At 32.2% G+C, this 24,208-nt stretch overlaps 2 protein-coding genes across 8 annotated transcripts in view; one reads left to right on the forward strand and one right to left on the reverse strand.

Moving 5' to 3' along the window:
- The first annotated feature begins 907 nt into the window (after positions 1–907).
- Positions 908–3,073, forward strand: LOC138180288 (ribosome biogenesis protein WDR12 homolog). Its single transcript, XM_069114009.1, has 9 exons — positions 908–1,058; positions 1,215–1,300; positions 1,384–1,594; positions 1,681–1,821; positions 1,891–2,066; positions 2,139–2,209; positions 2,289–2,535; positions 2,617–2,749; positions 2,822–3,073. The coding sequence occupies exons 1-9, from the start codon at positions 991–993 to the stop codon at positions 2,958–2,960; spliced, it is 1,272 nt and encodes a 423-aa protein (XP_068970110.1). The 5' UTR covers positions 908–990; the 3' UTR covers positions 2,961–3,073.
- A 3,959-nt stretch (positions 3,074–7,032) lies between these two features.
- Positions 7,033–24,208, reverse strand: part of shep (RNA binding motif single stranded interacting protein alan shepard) — a 41,336-nt gene continuing 24,160 nt past the window's right edge. The window contains exons 2-11 of one of the 7 annotated variants that reach the window (XM_069114008.1): positions 16,786–17,238; positions 15,274–15,488; positions 15,050–15,108; positions 14,844–14,935; positions 10,490–10,641; positions 10,241–10,394; positions 9,970–10,164; positions 9,654–9,746; positions 9,397–9,557; positions 7,033–9,296 (exon numbers count right to left, since the gene is read on the reverse strand). In XM_069114008.1, coding sequence (XP_068970109.1) covers positions 9,411–9,557; positions 9,654–9,746; positions 9,970–10,164; positions 10,241–10,394; positions 10,490–10,641; positions 14,844–14,935; positions 15,050–15,108; positions 15,274–15,488; positions 16,786–17,238 — 1,560 coding nt within the window. In that variant the 3' untranslated portion in view covers positions 7,033–9,296; positions 9,397–9,410. Of the gene's footprint in view, positions 9,321–9,396; positions 9,558–9,653; positions 9,747–9,969; positions 10,165–10,240; positions 10,395–10,489; positions 10,648–14,789; positions 14,936–15,049; positions 15,109–15,273; positions 15,489–16,785; positions 17,239–24,208 lie in introns of all 7 variants that reach the window. The other 6 variants (XM_069114007.1, XM_069114006.1, XM_069114004.1 and 3 more) reach the window with 6 other exon arrangements.

Consider the following 24,208-nt stretch of genomic DNA (forward strand, 5'->3'; position numbering starts at 1 on the left):
CAAAGGCGAAGGCAGAATAGTCTGTGATGTATCAGATAGTCGATTCGTCTTAACATTCTAATCTTTTATTTTTTTCCGCTAATCGATGATCAACGTTGATTTACTAAAAAATATATTAAGCATGTTATCTCATTTTTAATATGTGAAATTTATCAAAGTTTATTAATTAACCAATCGTTCTACATTAAGATATCAAACATCTTGCGTATTTTACAAAGTGTATGATCTTTTAAATGACTAAAGCATGTTCATTATTTATGTGTATTAAAATAAATAAAATAATACACACTTTATAGATCAGAATAATAAAATATTTAGCGATAAATAAATACTGACATAAATAGGAAATTTTATTATGAAATATTATTATATTAATAAATAATAAATAGAGAAACATAAATTATTATTATCATTTATATTTGTTCTTTTCCTGATTTGACTTTTTCTACCATTAGTTTTATTTTATAATTATTTGGCAATATTTATTAGATAAATATAGTAAAACAATTTTTGAATATATTAAGAAATATAATTATACATACATATAAAATTCAATAAAATTCATTATCCAAATAACAAAATTATTATTTGTCAACCCTAAAATTGTATTTAATGTTATGTTAACGAAATTTACTATTAAATTAGAAACATCATAAGAATGTTAATTACTCTACCAAATACATTTTACAAATACCTTTTAATATGTATTCATATTTCTATATTAATTAATATATTTCTATTTATTAATTTAAAAAAGTCACATATACAGAACTGAATAAATAAACCAATACAAAAAATTTAGTCTTTCGATAATGTGAAGAACGATTACCTACAGAAGAGTATCGATTTCATGATAAATCGATTCGTTGAGAGTTCCGAGAAGTCGATTACTGGTATCGATATAATCTAGTTTAAAATGTAGCACACACGTGTATTTTCTGTAATTCCCATTTTATAAAAGAGTAAAGTACGAATAATATTAAAACTACGATGGCTAATGAAAGCCTAAACAACAGTGCTCCACAGGTACAAATAAAATTCCTTACGAAGCAGGAACAGTAAGTATTTTTAATTATCTTTTGTAAACTGCATTAGGAGGTTATTTCATTTTGTTACACAGTTATGACATTGTGTTTATGCTTTATATAATTTGCAATAATTTTGTTATTTCAGTAATCATAATATATGCGGTAAATAAATTTTTCAAATTTTAGGTATGCTGTTCCGGATTTCCCATTATCAGTGCACACATCCATTGTAACAAGTGAATTAAATACTCTTATAAATGAACTTTTAAAAGGTAGCGTATTTCTAAATTAATAAACTTAAACATAAATTAAGTTTATTGAGGGATATTTGTTTATTAACTGAATTTAATTCTAGAGTCGACCGATATAAAAAATGATATAGAATTTGATTTTTTGGTGTGCTCACAATTTTTACGCACTTCATTAAGTGAACACATAGCAGAAAAAAATATTTCTACAGAAGACGTGATTATTGTTGAATATGTTGAAAAGTATCCACCACCAGAACCTCAGGATTGTCTTTTACATGATGATTGGGTATCTGCTGTTGATGTTTATGAAAAATGGTAACTTCTTTGATATTTATTGTTGTTATTTATTATTAACATTATTATTATTATTTTGTATTAAGATACTTATTATACTTTAATAGGATCTTGACTGGCTGTTATGATAACACGTTACATATATGGACATCTAAAGGGAAGCATCATTTAGTAATTCCTGGACATACTTCACCTGTTAAAGCAGTAGCATGGATATCCTTGACTAGTGACAAGGCCAGTTTTGTTAGGTATGATCTAAAACCAGGAAAAGTTGAATTGAATAATTTTAAATTATTCTTACCATCTATAATTTACAGTGCATCTCAAGATCAAACAGCTATAATATGGGATTGGAACATTATGGAAAACTCTGTAGATTGCATTCATGTATGCAGGGGACACGAACGTGGACTAGAAGCTGTTAGTATTAATTACGATAAGACTATAATGGCAACTGGGGCGTGGGATACAATGCTTAAAATCTGGTCTACAGGTAAGTAGTTTATATAACAAAAAAATGAAGTTCATTAATAAGAAAATGGTTCACTTTCATTTATGTTTGTAGCTAATCAAGATGAAAATGAAGATGGTGAATCCAGCTCAAAAAGATTAAAATCAGAACATGGTAAAACAAGGGTAAATAAAATGAATAAACAGTAGAATATTTGTCAACAAAGAAATAATTTATTATGATATGTACGTTTGCATTATAAAGGTACCTAAAAGAACTATGAAAGGTCACAAAGAAGCCATTAGTGGTGTAGTATGGTCAGATAAAACAGAAATTATAACATCCTCGTGGGATCATACGATAAAAATATGGGATTCAGAATTAGGAGGAATCAAACACGAACTGGCTGGAAATAAAAGTTTCTTTGACCTCGATTATTCCCCATTAACTCGTACTGTTATAACAGCGTCAGCCGATAGGCATATTAGATTATACGATCCAAGATCTACAGGTTTCGACTGACATCGTTTATTTATAAATTTCTAATCATTGTTGCATTAAAAGTTGTATTAAAATAATATTTCTTTTTTAGAGGGAACACTTGTGAAAGCAATATTTACTTCTCACACGCAATGGGTACAATCTGTACGATGGTCGCCAGTGGACGAAACTCTTTTTATTTCAGGAGCATACGATAATGAGATGAAACTCTGGGATACCAGAAGGTACGATAATTTCCAATTTTATTTACAAAGTTGCTTTCCGTGTAAAAAAAAAAACTATTTCTCTTCTTATAGTCCTAAAGCGCCATTATTTGACCTTTCTGGCCATGAAGATAAAGTATTATGTTGCAATTGGTCGAATCCCAAATTCATGGTATCCGGAGGTGCGGATAACACCGTAAGGATATTTAAATCGAAACATATTGTTCGTTAATAGCGAATTATTGTTTTATAACTTTTACATATAATAGAGAAATGAATTGTGCATAGTGCAAATTAATAAGAATAAGATTCTTTTTATCAACTTAATATTTATTATATTCTAAATCAAGCAATATAATCATCTAAAAGAAATAGACACGTATCGCCGTCGTGAAACGTACTGAATCACGAAATCATGTACTCAGTGTAAAATAATCAAAAGATATCGGATCAATCTTTTAACTCCAACAACGTAACTTGAAATAAATTAAACGTGAATGCAGATCGAGATGATGTATATAAAGTAATTACAAAATATTTTCGTACAAATAAACATCTAACGAAATCAAAAAGACAAAAAGTACAACCCTAATGGAAAAAGTATTGCATGGCCTAAGAAAAAGCTCTCAGCATCAAATCAAAATTCGTACTCTTTTTATTTCAATGAGTTCTTTTTACGATGTGTTTGCTTTCCTTTTTTTTTCTTTTTAATTTTACCCTTCTATTTTACATCATTATAAAACCACCATTTAATTGACAAAAGAGGAGATCTAGTAATCGTTCTCATACATTGCCAGCATCTCGATTAAAATCTTTTTATCTTCACCTTTTTTTTTAAAATTTCGAATCTTTATTGCGCACAAATTAAAAGCATTTACTCAAAATAGTACAAATCGCATCAGCGTGTACGGTGTTAAAAGTATTAAGGAAAAGACTCGTTACGTTCTACCGTATTACCAAAAATCGAACATGGCATATTAATTCTCCATAGTCTTGTTACTCCGCAGAAAACAATCCTATCGTCGATTAGTATAAACGCGGACGCTGGATGTATTATTACACAATTAGTTGGGATAATGTGGGGGGCTTATTACTTTAACATTTCTTACAAAGGACAAATGTTCAGTCTGTTGGACATGCTGTACTACTACACATTAGTAAACAGTATAATTTCGTTTAACCGATGTTCGATTGAGAAGAACGTGATATTTCTTGTTTCCTTTTTGGAGTTTCTCCTATTTTCGTTTTCTTTTTCTCTTTTTAATTCGTTAAGCTCACTTTTTTAGTCCTGGAGAATACCAAAAATCTATCTCAGGATATAACATTGAAAAAGGCATATACAATAGTCGCTACTTGATTCAATAGAAGGCATATCTCTCTTTTTTTAGTGTTGGAATACGTGTAAATACAGTCACTGATTTTGTACGAGAGTAAGTTTATTTTACAGACTTTACATTTCGTTTGTTTGTTTCTCGCAGAAATTGTTCTTTCACTCTTTGACACAACAAAGGAAAAGAAAAAACAAAAATGAATCTGTATTTATTTCTTTATGAAATTCAACGAAATCTAATGCAGACAAAAGAGAAATACAATTTAAAAAAAATGACATCTGAGAAGAAACAATGATATAATTATAATTTGGGGATTCACTCTCTCGCTCTCTTCTCTCTGTGTTGAAGACTATTTTCACAATTGGCCTGCCATTAGAGAAAACTTAGGAAAGGAAAAGAAAATGATTCGAATAAATCCCCAAAACAGATCGTTTATTGATCAAAAATAAGGGATGATAGTAATTAAGAATTTGATTCTTTCACTTTGAATACCAAACCATGCTTGTAAGTAACTCTAAAAACTGTTTGGTGCACGCTCCACATACAAAGTGTAAGAAGTGTGTGACGTTTAGAGCGTGCACACGCAGTGTGCAGTTTACAGTAACAGTGTGTCTCTGCAGTCTGTGTCGTGTCATAGGCAGATGGTTGTTCTTTTTATTTAAAGTACGCATTATAAATTATGCATACAACCTACACACCACACATTCGTCTCGCACTTTCTCTCTCTCGCTCTCGCGCATCTCATATGTGTTTCTTTTTTATCTTTTGTATTTACTACTTATATCTCACGTTCTCTCTCGCGCTCTCTCTCTCTCTTTTTGTTTTCTGTTTGCGTTTTTTGTTTTTCTCTTCTTTTTTTCGTTTTTTTTCTTTTTTAGAAGACCCTATCTATAACCCCCACATTATCTCACACAAAGACTAGCGTTTTTAAACGATCCAAAATAAACTAAGGGCACTTTTAGTGGCGTATGCCCTGTGTTCTTATTCAAGTTCCATGAAAAATCTAATTCTGACCGTTGTTAAACTTTGTTGTTGTTGTTCTTGTTACTTCATTTTTTTTCATTTTATTACAGCACCTATCGACTTCTAAGAGCCCCTATTTCTTAACTAGCTATGACACACTTGCCTTAATCTAAGAATTTCATTACGTGCTATGCCTCGCCATCTTAAAAGTATCCGAGAACCTAATGTGTGTGTTCATTTTTTACTTTTTTTTTTATATTTTTTTCCCTCCCGATTACTTAATCCTCGTTTACGGATGCGAACTTAATGCCTCAACATCATATTTTGTTTCTTTCCTTTCTCTCGCTCTCTCTCCCTTTCACTCCCTCTTTCTCTCATCTTGAAATTTACGAAATTTTTAATTCTCATGTATATTCTCATTGGTCGCACACCACATAACAATTAATTATATAGTGGAGAGAAGAAACAAACAAAATGAATCGAATATAGTAATGGCAATTTTTTTTTTCGTATAATTACAAATGTCGTTCTTTCGTCTTGACGCTTATGAAGAGAAGATTTGTATGTGTCGAAAAATACAACGGATGTTGGATTAAACAAGGAGCACGGGAAAGTTATGAAAAAGAAATTAGAAGAGATACAGGAAGGGTCGAAGTAAAAAAAAAAGCAGAACGATGGGGCAAATGGAAAAATGTTCGTCTCTCTCTCGTTATAGCTAAAAACCTATCTCCTTAACAATAGTAAAACAATGACTTAAAACCTCGGTGAAATCTAAGGACTGTACAAGTCGAAGTACGATGACGCGCGTCACATTATCGGGCATCATCAAAGTCTCAACTCGGACTCGCATCTTTCTTATTATTTCTTTTTATCGCTTAAGCCGACGTTCGACTAACATTATATTACTTATTTTTTTTTGTTTCGTTACTTAAAAACACCCTACGTTTTTTTCCTTTTTATCCTCATCTTTCTACATCAGCCTACGACTACTAGTTGTGAATCTAATCTAAAAAGAGGCTACGCTAGAAATTCTAAAGAAAGCTTACGGAAAGCAGCATTGCTTGGAAACATTACGTTCCAAAAAAGGGATTGGTTTTTTTCTTCTTTTTCGTAAACCACGCCCGGCCAGCCCAAGCACCTGACCCGCGGTGCGCAGCAAGCAGTTCTTACTATTTATATTACAGTAGATAATATGTTGTAGAATAATATATATTTATTATTAATATGAATAGCCAGTCAGTCTTGACGGGTGCGAGGTGCATAGGCTGAACGGTGCCTCGCCTGATGTGTGTTTTCCTTTCTTTTTTTTTTTTGCGTTTTTTTAACGAGGAGAGGCAGTTGTATATGTATCCTAACTATCACCTAACTAACTACCTAAACTTAATCACTTAATTGATTACTTCCTATCCAAAAATGGTACCTATCCTATATATTTATAGTCAACACTAACTACACAACATCTCTTTCTTCCCAGGTTCTATACAATAGATTACGACGCATTCGCTCTTGTTTTCTCTCATGTTCACTCTTACTTTCTCTCTTGTATATTTCACATTCTAGCATCTATCTTTCTCTCCCCCCCCCTCGCTCATTTTATCATTCAACTTCCTTCTATCCCCCTGCTTTCTACACACATCTTTTAAATTTCTAGCTCACGCACTTTCATTCGCCTTCTATGATTCTCCGCGTCTCTTTCGCTCATTGTCCCTTGCATTCATTGATCTTCCTCACTCTCTTTCTCTCCTCTCTGCCCGCTCTCCAGTGCGGCTCCGTATCTGCGGGAGCTGGCATTTATGTCGGCCGAACCATCGTTCTTCCGCTCTCGGTCAGCACTATAAAAATGCTGCTCTTTTTTTTTGTTTTGGTCGTCACAATAATAATTAGTTATTTAGTACAAGTCTATTAGTAAAATTCTTCAAAATTCACTATTTAATCACATGTGATTTTTGTTGTCAGTCATGGTGACAATCGCTTGTGCAAACAATTTACACACTCGCAAATAGGTTCGCCTCTTTCTTTCTTTCTTTCTCTCGCTCTCTTATTCTTTTTTGTTAGTCTCCCTTAATGCATGGACTCAAATCGAGTAATAATCGGTCTCTTAAAAAATAGTTCATACCACTTTTTTCATCTTTTATCTCTTGTCATCAAATCGTGATGTACCAAAATAAACTAAATATATTATTTACTTCAAGTCTCAACAGTGTAAAAATCTTTCATACTTTAGATGACGTCAATAATAGTAATCATTAATTATAATAATACAGCATATTATTGTAATATTATAATAATAGCTACGATCGCCTCTAACTCTATCTAACTACCTGTCCGCCACTTCGAGCCCGGAGCTCGTAATATTTGGTAGAAAGCTTTCTGCTAATCGTTCCTCGACTCGACCTAAGTCAGACAACGTGAAAACTGTGCCAGATGTAAAAACGGGCTTAGAGGAACGCAGGAGAGGAGGGTGTTTTTTCTTTTTTTTTTTTATCATTAAATCTTTTGCTTCTCCGTTTTCTCTCACTCTCACTCTCTCTCTCTCTCTCTCTCTCTCTCTCTCTCTCTCTCTCGATACCGCGTAGACAGAAAATTTCCAACTTATATTCTGTATTTTACGTTTCTTTTTGTTTCCTCGCGTTCGATCCTCTCGCCTATCGTTCTACTCCAGTCCCATTATCTTTTTCGTTTTCATTTGCAACGCGATTTTATTCGTTTGTTCGATATAATAAATTAATTTACACTCTATCTATCGTATTCCGTTGTAACAAGCCTATTCTGTCTCTCTCTCATTTTCTTTTGGGGCGGTATGGATTAGTCTCAGTTAACAATGATCCGCCATTTGATTTCATATCATTTTTTTTTTGTTCCTAGACTCCGTACGAACCGTACAGATGTTTTCGGTTCGTCAATCCCGTTAGTGGCAACTATACACATACAAAATCTATTCGAATTCATAACCAAAAAACAAACGTAGTGATATTTAACTGGCTACAACGCAAAAACAATTATATTCTCTTAACTAGAAGATCAAAATTTGGCTCAAGTTTCGCATTTACATACCGACGTAAAAATATATTATAATATTTTTCAGCATATCCCAGTCTAGCGGATTTGTCTGAAAAGGCACAATTCTAAAAAAAATATCTGTATTCACTGTACAATTAAAACTGATATCAATTCGTAGTAACTGTACTCATAAATATAAATCTTCTAAAAAGTACTATGTTCCTTTCCTTCTTGTTACAATAATTACATATATCCTGAAGTTTTTTTTTCTTTTAGAAATAAAGCTTCATCTTTTTCTCTCTCTCTCTCTCTCTCTCTCTCGCTCTCTCTCTCTCTCTCTCTTAAAATCTTCACTTCTTTTTCGTCCATAAAATATATTCGTCCGTGATTAAAAAGAGAACGCGAACTGTACTTGTAAAAGTAGATAAAAATCTCCGCGTGGCAATACATACATACAATATATGTGCCTGGCTTGGAATGTCTGAACGAAACAGAAGAAAACAAAAAGAAATAATATGATGAGAGTGCAGTTAGTGGATGGGGTGGTGTGCGCTGTTAAGGAAGAGCTCTTTTCTTCAGTATCTTCTGTGAAAAAGAAATACTGATCCACGACCCCTTCTCTTCGCAGCCCAGCCACCGGCCAGCCAGCTGGCACGAAAGTCCGGTAGGTACTGATTACAAGTAACCGAATCTGAATGTTTTTTTTAATCAATTCTAGCATTTGGAAGTGCTTTTTTCTGTATATTATTATTATTATTATTTCTTGGGAAGAATTCTCCTTTGTATATTTCTGAGCAGCGTTTCTTTTATAGTTTACAGTTTTTGTTAAAATATTTTATTCACACTCTCAAAGCCTTCAGCTTCGACTTATCGTTTCCTTAGTAAATGTAATACCTAAAGTTAATCCTGGAAGCCTATCAGCTTGACACTAAACTGTCCGTCACAGAATATCAGTTTTGTCACTGTCGTAATGATGTGTTGGCGTTACAGCGTATGGAGCCGTGCTGGTGCCGAACAATGTAGATGACACGAGCACTCGTACCCCGTTCTTATGACAACATTCATTCTCTAATCGTTGGAAAATATTAACTACTTTCACCTATTTATCTGATGGATAAAATGTATAAAAGATGGCTGGCAAGTCAATTATCATGAGGAAGAATCTTATCTGACTTTATGTATTGTATTTAGCCTTATCTATCCTTCATTAATATAATCCTTCTTATCAACAGGTGTGGCTCTCCTAACTTACATAACTCTCGGTGTAATCGTATCTGAAATGTTAAAAAAACGGAAATCTGGTTCAGCTTTGTTTATAAAATCCTATATATTTATATATATAACAGAAAAATCATTGTGAAATGCTATATATACCTAAAAACCATAGCCTACTTGGGCTGCTGAGCTTGGTATTGTTGGTAAGAATCATCAGGAGATGCTGCATTACTTGTTTGTTCAGAATCACCCAGTGGCATGGTATGAATAATGCTAGGAGGATAAGTAGTATAAGGATAGGGATGTGGGCTTGCTATGTACTGAAAAATGAAATATTAAAAAAATTAAAATTAACATAAATGTTGAAAAAATGATTGAAAATTTAAGAGAAAGTGAAAAAAAGATTCTATACTTACGGAACCAGTGCCAAGATGTAACGTAGACATTTGTGTAGTTAGTTGAGGAATCATACTGTATTGTGGATTACTAGGATCAGCTGATGGCATCATCTGTAATATGAAATTCATATTAAAATTTTAAATTTAAATACTTTTATTCAGTTCTTTTAACATTTAGTAACAATTTAGTACAAAAATATCCAGATTAATAATTATGCGCGACTATATTAAATTTTTCAGTAATGGAAGAATAATATTATTTAAGATAAATGATAAATGATTTAAAAAAAAGAAGAGGAAGCAAAACCAACAAAAAGTCTGTACAAAAACTCACGTCGACCTGTTGCATATGTGGAGGGGCAGTCTGCACCAAGTAAGGAGTCACCCAGGGTGTTCCTGGCACACTGTATCCCGGTAAAGCTTGACCATAATGACGACTATATTGTGTTAAGGTGGCTGCAGGTAGCATGTGAGTAGTTGCAACCCCGTTTTGACCAACACCGCTTGTATCGTAATTCAAAGTTATATTCTGTGAAAGTACATACCACAACATTAAAACTGTACATTAAATACTATCTTCACCTTTTTGTAATTGCACAAATTACCTCGCCAGTTTCCCTCCATATTGTACTTTTGTATAATGATTTTTTCTTATTACCACCATCAGCAAATTTTACCAGTAAGGGATCTTTAGCACCTTGTAATGCCTTTCCATTAAACATTTGAATTATCTGTTCACATTTTTCTTTAGATTCCATTCTAAGATATACATAATATAAAATATTAATATTACTAAATGTAACAAAAATTAATATGATTGATAATTATTTTTTAAATGATAATATAACACTAACCTTGCAAATCCAACACCTTTACTTTGTCCAGCAGTATCACGTAATATTCGTGTTGAAATAACTTGCCCATATTGAGCAAGTAAACCCTCAACATCATTTTCTTTGAAGCTCAGTGGCAGGTTTGCGATATATAAATTAGTGGGGTCTTGCTCCTGTTGCTGAGAAGAGAGTAAAAAATACTATGCAACTTATTGTATTACACTCCTGGCTTTTTATATATATTGTAATATATATAAAAATATATTTTATAATATACTTATATATAAATTTCAAAAAAGCTTCATATCTATCATTTTAACATTCACGACCAAAACACATGTATTTACATATTCCTGTGTAACTATGATTACAAATGAATGCACAGACGAGGTCACTACAATGAGAAATCAATAATCATAATAAATATGATTGGAAATTTTTTATATTAGCTTACAAGGTCAATATTATAGATTTCTTATATTCCTTGCATTTTTTATGATGATATTCGTTATAAGTGTTTATTTAAAATGTCTCATAATACACTTCTATTGTATATACACATTCACATGGAATGTTAAAATGATAATTCAAAATTAAACCTCATAACAATATATACAATGATGCAAGAAATTCAACAAACTAAAATTGTATACAGTAATCACAAAAATTTCTTACATATAACTTGTCAATGTATTTTAATAAAAATAATGAAAAAAAATTGTATAAATCTACAACAAGATACTACTAAAGGAGAGCATTTAAACTATAACAATTATTTTAATCTAATAGTGAATGTGAGAATGAACAAATACTCAAAAAACGATTTGTTATAAATTAAAATAATCATTATTTTTAATACTGAAAGATTATCATGCTTCATGGCATTACTTTACCATATTGTGGTGGTTCTCCAAATTTGCTTTATGGATGCTTAAAACTAATATTGACATCAAATATATACTGCATTTATGTACAAAGCATGCTCACACGCATTCGTTTTTTCATAACGGAACTCCTTTTTTCTAAATTGTATATAAAATTTACAATCTATATGTGCCTATTGCATTCAAAATTTAGTAATGCATAATAATGACCTAAAAGTCAAGAAGCCACTAATGAATTCACAAAAAACCACAATAGTGAATCTCGCCTGTGCAAACATTGTTTATTTAATGCAAATAATAAATTGTTACATTCTTCCAGAACGTATTTATCAATTATTATGTCCTTTTCTTTTTTCCAATTAACTCATTTGTATTAAATGATATTTCGAACGTGGTTTCTGTTAGATTTACATTGTTTTGTTAACTGTGTAAAATATATATTTGTAACAGTAAGTATTTTTCTGTACAAGTAAACTATTTTGTAAAGAATATTCATAATTCTTTTCTAGTTATATTATCTTTCTACTACTTTTTATAAATTTGTGTTTTAGGAATCACATATTCTTATATGATAAATAACCAGTACCATAAGTAATGCAAGCTAACTAATTGTTTATAATAAACAATACTGAGGATAACCATTCAAAGCATTAATAAAATTTCAGTCACATATGACACACTGTTGGATACAAGCATAACAAAAAAGCACAGGCATGTTCACATATATACAGTTATATTATAAGATAGAAATGAAAGTGAGTCAAATTATCTTGCAATGTTATTAAAATATATGTTTCCAAAATATATACATATACATATACATGTGTTCATGCTCAAGTTTTTCTTGCTTACGATTCTCATATGTAGAGAACAAAAAGCAAAAAGATATATGTACACTAAACTTAACTCGAATTCGAATTTGATATTTATGCACCCTCAAGCATATTTTGAGATCCACCATTTCTCTCAAAAATCAATCAACTCTACAGTTACTTGAATATACTTATACTTTACGACAATTTACTTCAATCTTGCGAATGCATTAAAACAAAAAAATAAATAATGAAAACATTATGATATAAGCTAAGCTTATGGCATCTATATATGTATATATATATTTCTTTTAAAAAATATAATATACATATACACATATATGTATGCATATAAACACATATACATATATGTATGATAAAACCATAATATAATTTAATGACTTTGTATCTCAATAAATTGATTTAATTGATCAAGTGTGAATGTGTATAAAGGATTTTAAAAATAATTTGTACATGTTTCTATACATGATACTTAATCAGTAAATCACTAAAAACATTAGCAATTCTCTGTAGCTATAGTGTACTAAGTTCTTGCGAAAGCCTTTTCAAAATTCCCAAATACACATCCTAAACTTGTTTGGTGTGCCGGTTAAACTTTATTAATCAAGCCAAGTGTGTCAATCAGAATCAACCAACACCCCAGGATTAAGATAGCACCTGATCTTCGCATAGCATCACTAACTGGTAAGTAAATACCATGTACCCTGAATACATTTAATAATGGGTACATTGTTTAGTTATATCATATCACATGCGACTGACATCATCACAGCTGCTGATGGCACCCCGTGCTTTTACCGCGGCCAGATTAGAAGAAACATTCCAAGTTAGTCTTTTATTTAGCAATAAATATAGGCAGGAACCAGTACTTTTTATTGGCAATGTGCATACGTAGATAAAAACAAATAAAGAAAATTCAAAGTGAAAAAATTTTTAAACTAAATGTATATAAGCGATCTTTTCTAATATTTACACATCGTTAGAATAAGAGACAGACACATAACATTTGACAGATTGCACAGAGAATAAGATAAACTATACCGTATTTTATTCATGTAGTATAGTATACTACCACACTTAAAAGCAATTTTAATGGAGTATTCTAAAGAATTTTAGAATTTTTCTTAGTATGACAATAAGCTACTGATTCTTTTTTTTACATAGGACACAGACACAGACATCTGAATACATTAGAATAATTTGCTAGAGGCTTGATTTAGTGCTGAAATGAATGCAATCTTCAGACACGAATTATAAATGTGTTGACACAGCAGTATCAGCAGTTTGTGGCCGAGGTACAGCAACAAGCATCGATAGTTTGGTAGGTATATAAGACAGAATGGCAGAGAACTGGTGAAAACTAGAGATTTTCAGACAAGTGAGATAGGTTCTAATAGGAAGAACTTTATAGTACTTCTTTTTATCTTAAAATATGCATAATTGCCTGCTACTATATTTTCACTGATAATACAATTATATAACGTTATACTAGTCATATTACCTTTACGAACATCTGTATCATAAAAAATTTTTTTCGAATTTTATCAATGAAAATATAATTTGTGCATAATACCACCCCTCTAGCAGCAATATTTTTCTGTTGTTAAAAGATAAATCTTAAGCATGTGAAAGTCTATAAATTTATTTGAAATCCCTTCTCACTTGTCAGTAAATTTAAATAGCTCTAATTTTTTTATATCTTCCATAAAACCTGTCACTTTCTTTTAATCTGACATCTCTATACTAAAAATACTTTTTCTACAAGACGCAACGATTATAAGATACTAAACAGTCTTGTCAAGATACAAACTCTATGCATTTCTAGAGGGGCTGAGAGCAGAGCAATGATGCCAAGACGATGATGCCATGTTTGTCTTTCAGCTATTATAACAAAAATGAATAATTTAACAGCATTTTAAAGAACTTCATTATTAGTTATAAAATATTTATTAATAACAATTTTTCTGGAATTTAAACATAAGATTAAAAAGAACAATATACAGCATGTATACAAAACATATATTGACATCTACTATTTATCATAACAATTTGATTAATTTTTTATAGTTAATAAAATAAATAATAATAACTTATATATTATGACTGTAGTCAAATACTGCTATTAGCAAACAAATATTGTAAATAAATTGTTGAATCTAACTTTAAAAATCATTTCATTGGAAAACTTCGATCACTGAAAGACAACCATGATATCTATTGTGATCAGAATTTCAGTACTTTTTTATCCAACATTATATGATAAATAATGCATGAAAGTACTGTACTGTATACATATTTATCATAGCAGTACAGGAATAAAAATCTTTTTCAAATTAATGGCATTTAATAGTTGATATATCAATGGGAGAGCGTAAGGGTTGTAATAATGATCAAATGTAAGAGGACTATAGATGGATTTTAGAATAGGATAGACTGAAAAGTAGAAAGGCAGAAATAGGAAATAAAAAGAGAAAAAAGATAAAGGGGAATAGAAAAAGAGGGGAGAAAGAAAGAAAGAAAAGAAAAGGAAAAAAGAAAAGAATCAAGAAAAGACAAAAAGAAAAGAAAGAAAAGGAGTTTACTGTTACTCTGGTATTACTGTACTTGCATGCACAACCAACGTACACTGGGCAGTCTAGGGAGCAACCAGATACCCACTTTCGCCATCTGCGCTTGGATGCCCTTGGCGACCAGTGCTTTCACAGCACCCTCTGCCGCCACTGGTGACTCAAAGTCTACAAATCCGTAACCTATAACACAACAATTACAATATCAATTAGCAAAACCAGTTAGTAGTAACGTTGAATTCATAGTTAATAAAAAATAAATGATAAAAACAAAGATATAACAGAAAAGTTAATTACCTTTACACTTATTCGTATTTTTATCCAAAATGGCCTTCGTAGATGTGATAGTTCCATATCTGCAAAAACACAATGTATTAGAAACAATACACTCCCACACTATAAATAAAATTCAATGTCTGTTAGTTCTACTAAAAGATAAAGTTATATTGACAATCAATTCAAATAATAATATGCTACCAATCAGATATTAACAGAAAATACTAATTGCACGAATGACTTACTGAGAACACATATTTACGAGGTCTTTGTCAGTTGTATTTTGATTGAGGCCACGAATATACAAATTTGTTTTTGATAACTGTTCTGCCTGTTGTCCTTGTATAGCATTATTGCTAAGACTTGTGCTCATTGTCCCACTTCGACTGCCGGTAGCACTGCTGGAGCTACTATTAGTGTTAGCTGGCGAGGAAGCTGTAGGTACCCGTTGTCCACCATACTGTAATACAGTTAAAATATACAATTAAAAACAATTAAAAATCATTATTAACATAATAAATATATAAACAAAATAGTAAAACATGCATATTTTATTATTTTAGAAAAAAATTTTATAAAAATTTTTTTGGGACTAGATACATTAAAACCTTTTAATTATATTAACAATTAGTATTTTTTAAACAATAGAACTTAATACAAAATATCAATTTAAAAATATTCAAGCAATAAATAAATACGCAATAATGAAATATGATTCAAATTAAATACTATTCTGTTAGAAAAAATACATCTAATATTAGAACTTGATGAAAAAAGGTATCGAACGTGGTAATCAAAAATTATAAAAGTATACTAGCCCCACCCGGTACGAGAAAAGATTAAAAGTATCATGATATAACACGTGATAATTTTTTATTTTATCACGCCCTCTATCTATATACTGCCAGAGAATAAAGCTTTTCTTTTACTTTCAACTTGTCCTTTATAATTATGCCGGTAAAACATAATACCACTACTACAATAAAAGAAAAATGAAGATCTATGTATCATTCTATGCGAAGTACATACATTTTTTGAACAATCAATTGAAGAGACACATTGTGAGTTCAGAAAAGAATAAATGTTAATGAAAGATTGGAAAAACAAATGAGAGAAGAAATCGCACATCGTTTCCACGAGAACTGTGCTGAGTTGTCACGGCCCCACCCGGTTTGAGAAAGGGTTAACCCTTTCGCTGCGCAAAATGGTCTTTTCTCCTGCCTACGCATATATTCATTTTACAATATCACAGATACCTAAATTAAATAGTTTACACAAAAAAAGGGAAGATCTACAATTATCACAAGACACTCCGCACATACTTTATAGGTTACCTTGTTGCACTACCCAACCATTTTCTAACCATCAAACTGCACGTAAGCCGACTACGAACGTCACCCTCTCTTCATAAAACGATTAACCTTACTCACAAATAATTCAAAACTCCATCTGTTAAACTCAAGTTTAAAATTCACCATTGCATTCTAGATAAAAGCATCAATCATTCTTTAAGTTCATATGTATAAAGAGGCTAAACATTCCAGCTAATAAATCACACTTGTATCCGAATAAACAACAATCAATTTGACGTACAATGTTTAAAGTCTTAAAGTAACAACCTATTTGTCCATATGCCAATCGAGAGAATCAAAGAATCGGTCCATGTTCAAATCGAAAACAGTTCGTTACAGAAAAACGGCATGAGTTCCGAATGGTATAAAGCTCTAGCTGATGAGGAATGAAAGGAGAGGACTTACCGACGCGTGCTGTGCGTAGGTGGCGGTGGCGTAAGGATTCGCCGTAGGCGGTAGTTGCTGTGCTCCGACAGGCATCTGGCCCGCCGCAGCTGCAGCCGCTGCGCTTGGATACCGCGTGTACGGTGGATAGGCAGCCGCCGCCGCAGCCGCAGCCGCAGCCGCATGAGAGGGCGGCGCTGCGCCCCAAGCCGCTGCACTGCTCGCGCGATACTGCACGGGGTTCCCACCTCGTGGTCCGCCGCCGGTGTTCCCCTTCAATCCATGCCCGCCTCCACCACCGCCGCCGCCACCGCCACCTCCACCTCCACCGCCGCCACCGCTCGCCGGACCAACACCGATGCCACCGCCCGTAGCGCCGCCGCCGCCGCCTCCACCACCACCACCGCCACCCCCGGCGCCACCGGCATTACCATTATTAGCACCCACATACGCCGGTCTAGGACCATTCGTACCCTGAAACAGGTAACAAACAAGTACATTTTAATCGTTCAATTCTGTTTATTGATTTGTCGGTAGAGTGAACATATTTGAAAAGGAAGAGAGAAAAATAAGGAATGTTACAAAATAGCTTTATTGAAAAAATTATTCTAGTAGCAATAACATAAAATTTATACCTTACTTAGATATTCTAAAAAAGAATGATCAATAAAATATTAATTATTTTACAGTAATTATTTCTGTGTTTTGTTCCAGTACGAAGTGGACATTCCCTGTTTTTAACCAGTACATTACATCTTTAATGCTATCTTATGGAAAAAATTTTGAACATTATAATCATTGTGATTTGATAATTCTGTTATAAAATGAAAAATCAAGAAAAATGAACTTTGCTTATTTTTTTTTTCTTACTCTTCATTTATATGCAAATCCATATTTTTATGAATAGTAATTTTTTTAAATTTTCATTCAAACAATAGAATTAAATGTTGTAACAAGTGCTATATTTTAAACATTTTATATAGAATGTTTCAAAAAGTTGATGCCAAACTTCATATACCATTCATCAAAGCGGGCGGGTGAATTACAGACATCTAACCAGTAATGTGTTCAGTTCCCTACATTAATTAAAAATTTCTGAAATGATAAAGGGCAATTTTCAAGACTTTGGAGAATCGAAAACAGTTTCCACTTTTGACTTAGAAAAAACAGTTTTGCAAAAAGTTGATGAGAATCCCGATAAAGGCTGTCGAAGAATAATATTTCAGAAAGAGACCATTCTTGAGCCATGTCACCATGTGGGAAAATCAGTTTTCAAAAGGTTCAATAGCACCGGTATTGTCTGATATTATTAATGACAATACTAATCTTCTTTTATTACTCGACGAAACGAAAATATATCTGGTTACATCGAATTCAATCACAGTCACGGTACCACACACAAATCTTTTTAGGCACAGTTGGCCTTTAAATTTAGCCTCGCGGCACAGGAATACAGAACGTACAATCGTAATTGAAGACAGAGTCACGCGAACTGTAACATTTTCCAACGTGATCGCAGCGAAATCGTGATCGTCGGCAGAGAGACTAACGCGAGTCACCGAAGAAATAAATCGTTTAGGATGATTAATATCGCCTTGAGTATATTATTGTGGTAAAGTGAGAATAGGCAACTGGTTCATTACAGAAAGGAAGGAAAAGAAAAGATGATTGCGCTCTACCTGAGATTTGTGAGGTAACGATAACAATTACTATTTGCGGTGAAAACAGAAAACTTCCCCGCAACATTTCTTTTCATTGTAACCACATCTACGCTAGTTTTTCTTCGACTGTTCCACAGTAAAGATCATAGCATTACTTCTGTAAACGATATTGCGTGAGAACATATATACGCATGCGTATACACAAATGGACTCACACTTAGCCGCTGCGCTACGCTATCCTAATTAGAGTCATTTGCACAGCAAATTCGTGTCAGTTAATGTCTTTAGCAAACACGTTACAACGACTCTTGTAAGTCCGCGTACCAACAGTAAGCACAATCGGTTGGTTTGTTGCCAGATAAATTTGTTCACAAATAGGCCTTAATTGTAACGTAGGGAACGTATTATACATGAAACAAGAGAGAGGGATATTCAAAGGTTGTCCTCCAGATGTGTCCAGTTAAAAATTACCGAATTCACAACTCTGCCTCCATTGGTCTATAATACGTGAAATCATTTTATCCGTCTCGCGAAATACTCCGAAAAATTTTTACTACTAAACCGTTACTTTTAATAAGGAACTTTTGGCGTTTTAACACTCGATATCTTTTAATGATGTATGACATATCGTCATTTTTGTGTGACTACTTCTTACGACTTTGCGGCATTATTAGGTGAAAATATCTTGTTTTTATAAATGTTTAGATTTTAAGCAATAATTTTATATTTTTAATCAGGTTTAAATATAATTCAATTAGATTTGACAGTATACTTTTATAATATACATGTTTTAAATCGTAAATTTTTCACAATTATTTCCAATTCACCAACATCTTTGACGTAGTGGAACAAGATGATACTAATGCAGAAGCATTGTTGCGAATTTACAATAATTTTCTGATAATCATATTTATCATTTTAATAGAATCTTTATATTTAGATGTTTCATCTTATATACCACTTATACCTATATGTAAGAAAATGTGACGCTATCACAATGTGACATTGTAATACTGAACTTCATACGTGAATTCATTTCTTTATTTTCAAATGGATTTAAAATTCATCAGTTAACAGAATCTTTCATTATCAAAAATGGCATGTTGGCTATGTTATCACATCCTTGTTACATAAAGAACGTAATTACACATTAAAAATAATGTCTAATTTACGTAGAATTAATAAAATTTCTGTTTCTATTATAATTAAAATGACTACACTAACTCAATCAAAACAATCAAAATGTATACAAATTAAAAGAATATTATTTGTTTATAATTATTGTGAACAATAGCTATTTCTATTAAATTATTATTTGCTAAATAAATAAAAAATAATTCAAGCTTAAAAAGAATAGAGGAATAATATGGGAACGTACATAGGTTCGTTTACATACGTTAAAGTATGTCTTCAAACAATATCGTTCGAGGGGTTTAACGTTTATCGAATCAATTCTTTTTTGTTTTTCATCAACTTATCTTCTAAGATATATTCACGTAGGAAGAAGTAACTTATACACATATATATGTGAATATGTATTGTAAATACAGCTTTTTATCTATCGTGCTTGACCTCTACATAATGGCACTATCAAATACTAATAATATAGAGAAGTCTCGTTACAAACGATTGTAAAAACGTTTCTCATATTCGACAAGCTCGTTCATTTCTCATTGATGTAAATTCGAAACAGCATTACGATTACTTATGTAACGATAAGATAACGGTATTTTACTTGTAACAAGTTTCAAGCGCAATTAATGAAAACTTCGCAAGGATTCTCTAGGAAATGTTAATTCCTAACGGCACAAGGCGAATAAACTGACAGTATTTTGCAGTTGCGAAATTTTGTACCTATTTTATTTGTAAATGTTCTGGAACAGAAATTGTTGACAAGAAAAGGTATAGTACTCTATAATATTTAGTAAATAAAATAATTTTCTGTCTAGATTATATCTTTTTAATTATATTCATACGAATAGGAATTTATAGATATAAAAGTCTATATATAGTAACAACGTACATATATCTTGTAATTTGCAAAATTTTACCAAAAATATTAGTTCAATTGTGTACAAGAGGGCCCAGTAGATAACGTGTACCATAATAGCTAATCAATTTTCATGACACTTACCATTTTTATCGCATAAAGATGTGACTTAATTCTTTTATTTAACTCTCAAATAGTATCATTGGGTTATATGTAGATGACTATAATAATTTATCTAAGATTAATAAAATCTTAGGACATTTAATGTTACTTTGTACTCTATATTCCCGTGATATAGGTTAATAATAAAATAAAACTAAATTAAAAATTAAATAATCTAACTCTAAATTATTATGATCTTGAATGACTCAATAATGATAGCCCACATAAGTGCTAAAGAAAACAAAATCGAAAAGAAATAGTGTAACTAGGTATAAAATGAGAAAGTAGTGTAGCTAAGTAAATGAAAAAGAAAGGGACGTGTTTCCTTCGTCGATCAACACTCGCAGAATCACTCGCGGCATCGTCTCATTGGGCGGATAATTTTCTCATCGAAATAATCAAAAACTTGGTATCGTTGATATATTTTCTATGGGCGGCTGATTGTCAGGCAACATCAAAAATAAATTGCAATCGCGATCACGAAGGACTTTCCTCGTGGTGGTGTGACCGCCGCCATTGCATCTGTTGCAATCGCAGGACAGGCCTTTCCAGGACTTTCGAGCGCGTTGCATTCCAACCTCTTTAGAAAGGCCTCACTCGTTGATTTGCATTTTTGGCATAGTTGTGATAACACGGTTTACCGTTTGTTGGAGAACGAGACGAAAGCCAACCAGGTATGGAAGGGAATAGAAAAGAGAGAGAGAGAGAAAAAGAGAGAGTAGCACACGGTTGGCAAGTGACACCAGAGCTGAAAATCACGACTTTAAATCACTTATCACGAAACTCAAACCTTGTTGCTTCCTGTACTACTTACCGATTTCTTTCCTCCCTTCTTCCTCTCTATCTTATTAGTAAACACAGAGAAGTCCTATTTCACGCTTTTGTGTGGACGATTTGTTTCTAAACCCTTGTTATTCAAATTCCTAGATACACATGAAACGTTATCTACATCTGGTAAGGAAAAGAAAGCGTTAATGGATCAGATCTATCGGGAACTGCTTACCGATACGCTTGCGCATCGACTTTGCTACTTCCTACATTATCCACCAACTTTAATGTTCCTTTTTTCTCCATGTGATATCAAGTGGACAAGACTGGTGGAAATGGGAAAAACATACATATTTGCCTTATGACAGGTCCAAACTGAGTTAAAGCGCTTGTTCCTCATTGATCTTGTCAGATTCCACAAATTCGTCTCTTATAAATAATTATGCAATAAACACTCGTATAATTTCTAAGTTTCTGCCAGTTCTTCTGAGATACTTCTTTAATAAAATCCTAGATACTTCTTTTCTAATAAAATCATCAGATTATACAAGGCCATTGCAATTATAAAAACTGTTATGCGTATTAAGAACTGGCGGCATTAAGAAAATTGTAAAGTCTCGCAGTGGACAAGTCGAAATCATGGAGGGTGAGTCTCAGTCTCGAGAGGCTTCGAATCGTCTTATTCCCATCGCTAGGTACGGTACACGTTACAATGATGCGCAGACGTGATAAGCAGGAAGTGGCATCCGGTCGGTACATCACGATACCCATTTCACACGTCGTTCTCTATTTCGCAGTGACCAACGGCCACGTTGTCTGCATGCCGTTCAATTGAACCGGCGGCATCTACGGGCAAATCGTCTGTCTCGTTATCGTTCTGTTCTGTTAAAGCACCGCGATGCCGGTCCTCCATTGTCACGATGATCACAGACGCCTCCACACACCCATCTTTGGAGCCTTGCACGCGCCTTTTTCATTCATCGTTAGGAATCTACATTGATGTTAATTGCTAATACGAATAGTTAAAAGAAGTATGTTACATATACTGAGTTTAAAATTAATATATAAATAATCGTATCAGCTTCTTTGATTGATACATCACGTGATATATGCTTTTTTAATGCTTTATTAGATTATCGAGTAAGTCCACGTTGAGATCACAATTTTATTTTGAAGTTTAAATGGGACCTAAATATTACTTGCATAATTATTATATTATGTTCATACAATTTCTTTAACGGATACATTACGAGGCATATCATTTTAATTATATTTTCTATTATGGAATGAATCCTTGTTGTACAAGTTTGTTACAACATTATTTCGAAGTTTAAGTGGAATCTGAATATTATCACTGATATAATTATCTATCTAATGTTACTATGCTATAATATATATCTTCAAAAATCTGACAATAATCCACTGCAAGTTTTACTATTAGAAGTTCCAAAATAAATTTTGAAGAGAAGAAACCACTAGGAAGCTTAAAGTATGGAAGCAGTCGATGGAAACACTGATATTTGTGTCACCTCGAATAATTTACAACTTGTATTCTCATTTCTACAAGTAGTCATTAAAACCCGTTAAAGAGTCTAGCGAGTTAAGGAGAAGAAGATGGTAAAGGTTCAGCGCGTTATAAGACGACTACATTTTCTTCCTCGATGAATTTCAATGACATTATCATTGGCGTAAGTTTGCAAACTTTTCATGATTAGCAACGAGGAGATAAACGTTGCATTTACTGCAAATCTTAACGAGATCATGGGAGTACTCAGCCGGATAATTATGTTCAAGATCCGAATAATCTTCTTGATATTCATACAATTTATTAAAAACTTGCCTTGACTCTGAATAATATAATGATCATCAAACTTTAGAGCGACTTTATTCACATTTCAAAGTCTATTTATTTTTGAAGAATCAAAATAATTAATGTTATTTATTTGGTTTCAATTAATTGATTGTAATTCAAATATTATTTGTCTATTTTTTTATTTGTTATATTTACTTAATATTAGTTATGAGCTTCTGATATTAATATTATTTGCGTATTTATTGCTATAGAGTAAAAATTCAATTTAATTAATCACGTTATTCCATTCCAAAAAATTTATCTATTTTTTTTATTTGTTATATTTACTTAATATTAGTTATGAGCTTCTGATATTAATATTATTTGCGTATTTATTGCTATAGAGTAAAAATTCAAAATAGCGAAATCGTATTTGTCGAAGTTTTCATGATCCTTCTTAATGATTCCTTAACAAATAGGAGAGCGAATATACGTAGATATTTTATGGCAAACATCAAGTTTATAGTTTGAATTGATCAAGGGAAATGACAGATTACGAAAGCATTATAGTAAATTTTGTGTACGTAGAGAGTACTTTGGTATGCACAGATGTCGATGCTTCCTTCAACTTTGTAAAAATAACGATTTTTCAGCGAACGACTTGTCATTACCATCTACTTCACGCATCATCATTGTTTGAAAACGCTCGCGTAAAGCTATCTTTGCCACAGACTCGTTCCGCTTTCAAAACGGAATAGCAAAGAGGAAGGGAATAGCATTGAAATATAGAATTGTCTGCAGAGATGTATATTTGCATTCATGTATAAATTAAAATTATGGATTTAACCTTTGACTTTTCCTCTGATTTGCTTATTTGACAATCTATTCATTAATTCTTTAATATTTAAAAGGAAGATTATTTAAAACAAGTTATAATGAAGAAAAAATTCGAAATTTATACTTATGAAGAATGTATAACTACAAAAGATAAAGGAATTACAGAACATATGGTTTAAAAGTTGATAGCCTTTAAATATATTTGAAATTTTTTACTTCTATTCATAAATAAAA

The sequence above is a fragment of the Bombus flavifrons genome, chromosome 5, assembly GCF_040668555.2.
Source record: "Bombus flavifrons isolate JBK064 chromosome 5, iyBomFlav1_principal, whole genome shotgun sequence".
NCBI classification, from domain to species: domain Eukaryota; kingdom Metazoa; phylum Arthropoda; class Insecta; order Hymenoptera; family Apidae; genus Bombus; species Bombus flavifrons.

Bases quoted from the DNA above. Each gene is read 5' to 3' on its own strand.
- LOC138180288 (XM_069114009.1), top strand. From the start codon at position 991: ATGGCTAATGAAAGCCTAAACAACAGTGCTCCACAGGTACAAATAAAA. The intron at 1,301-1,383 runs GTAGCGTATTTC...ATTTAATTCTAG, and splicing joins TATAAATGAACTTTTAAAAG to AGTCGACCGATATAAAAAAT. The intron at 1,595-1,680 runs GTAACTTCTTTG...ATACTTTAATAG, and splicing joins GTTGATGTTTATGAAAAATG to GATCTTGACTGGCTGTTATG.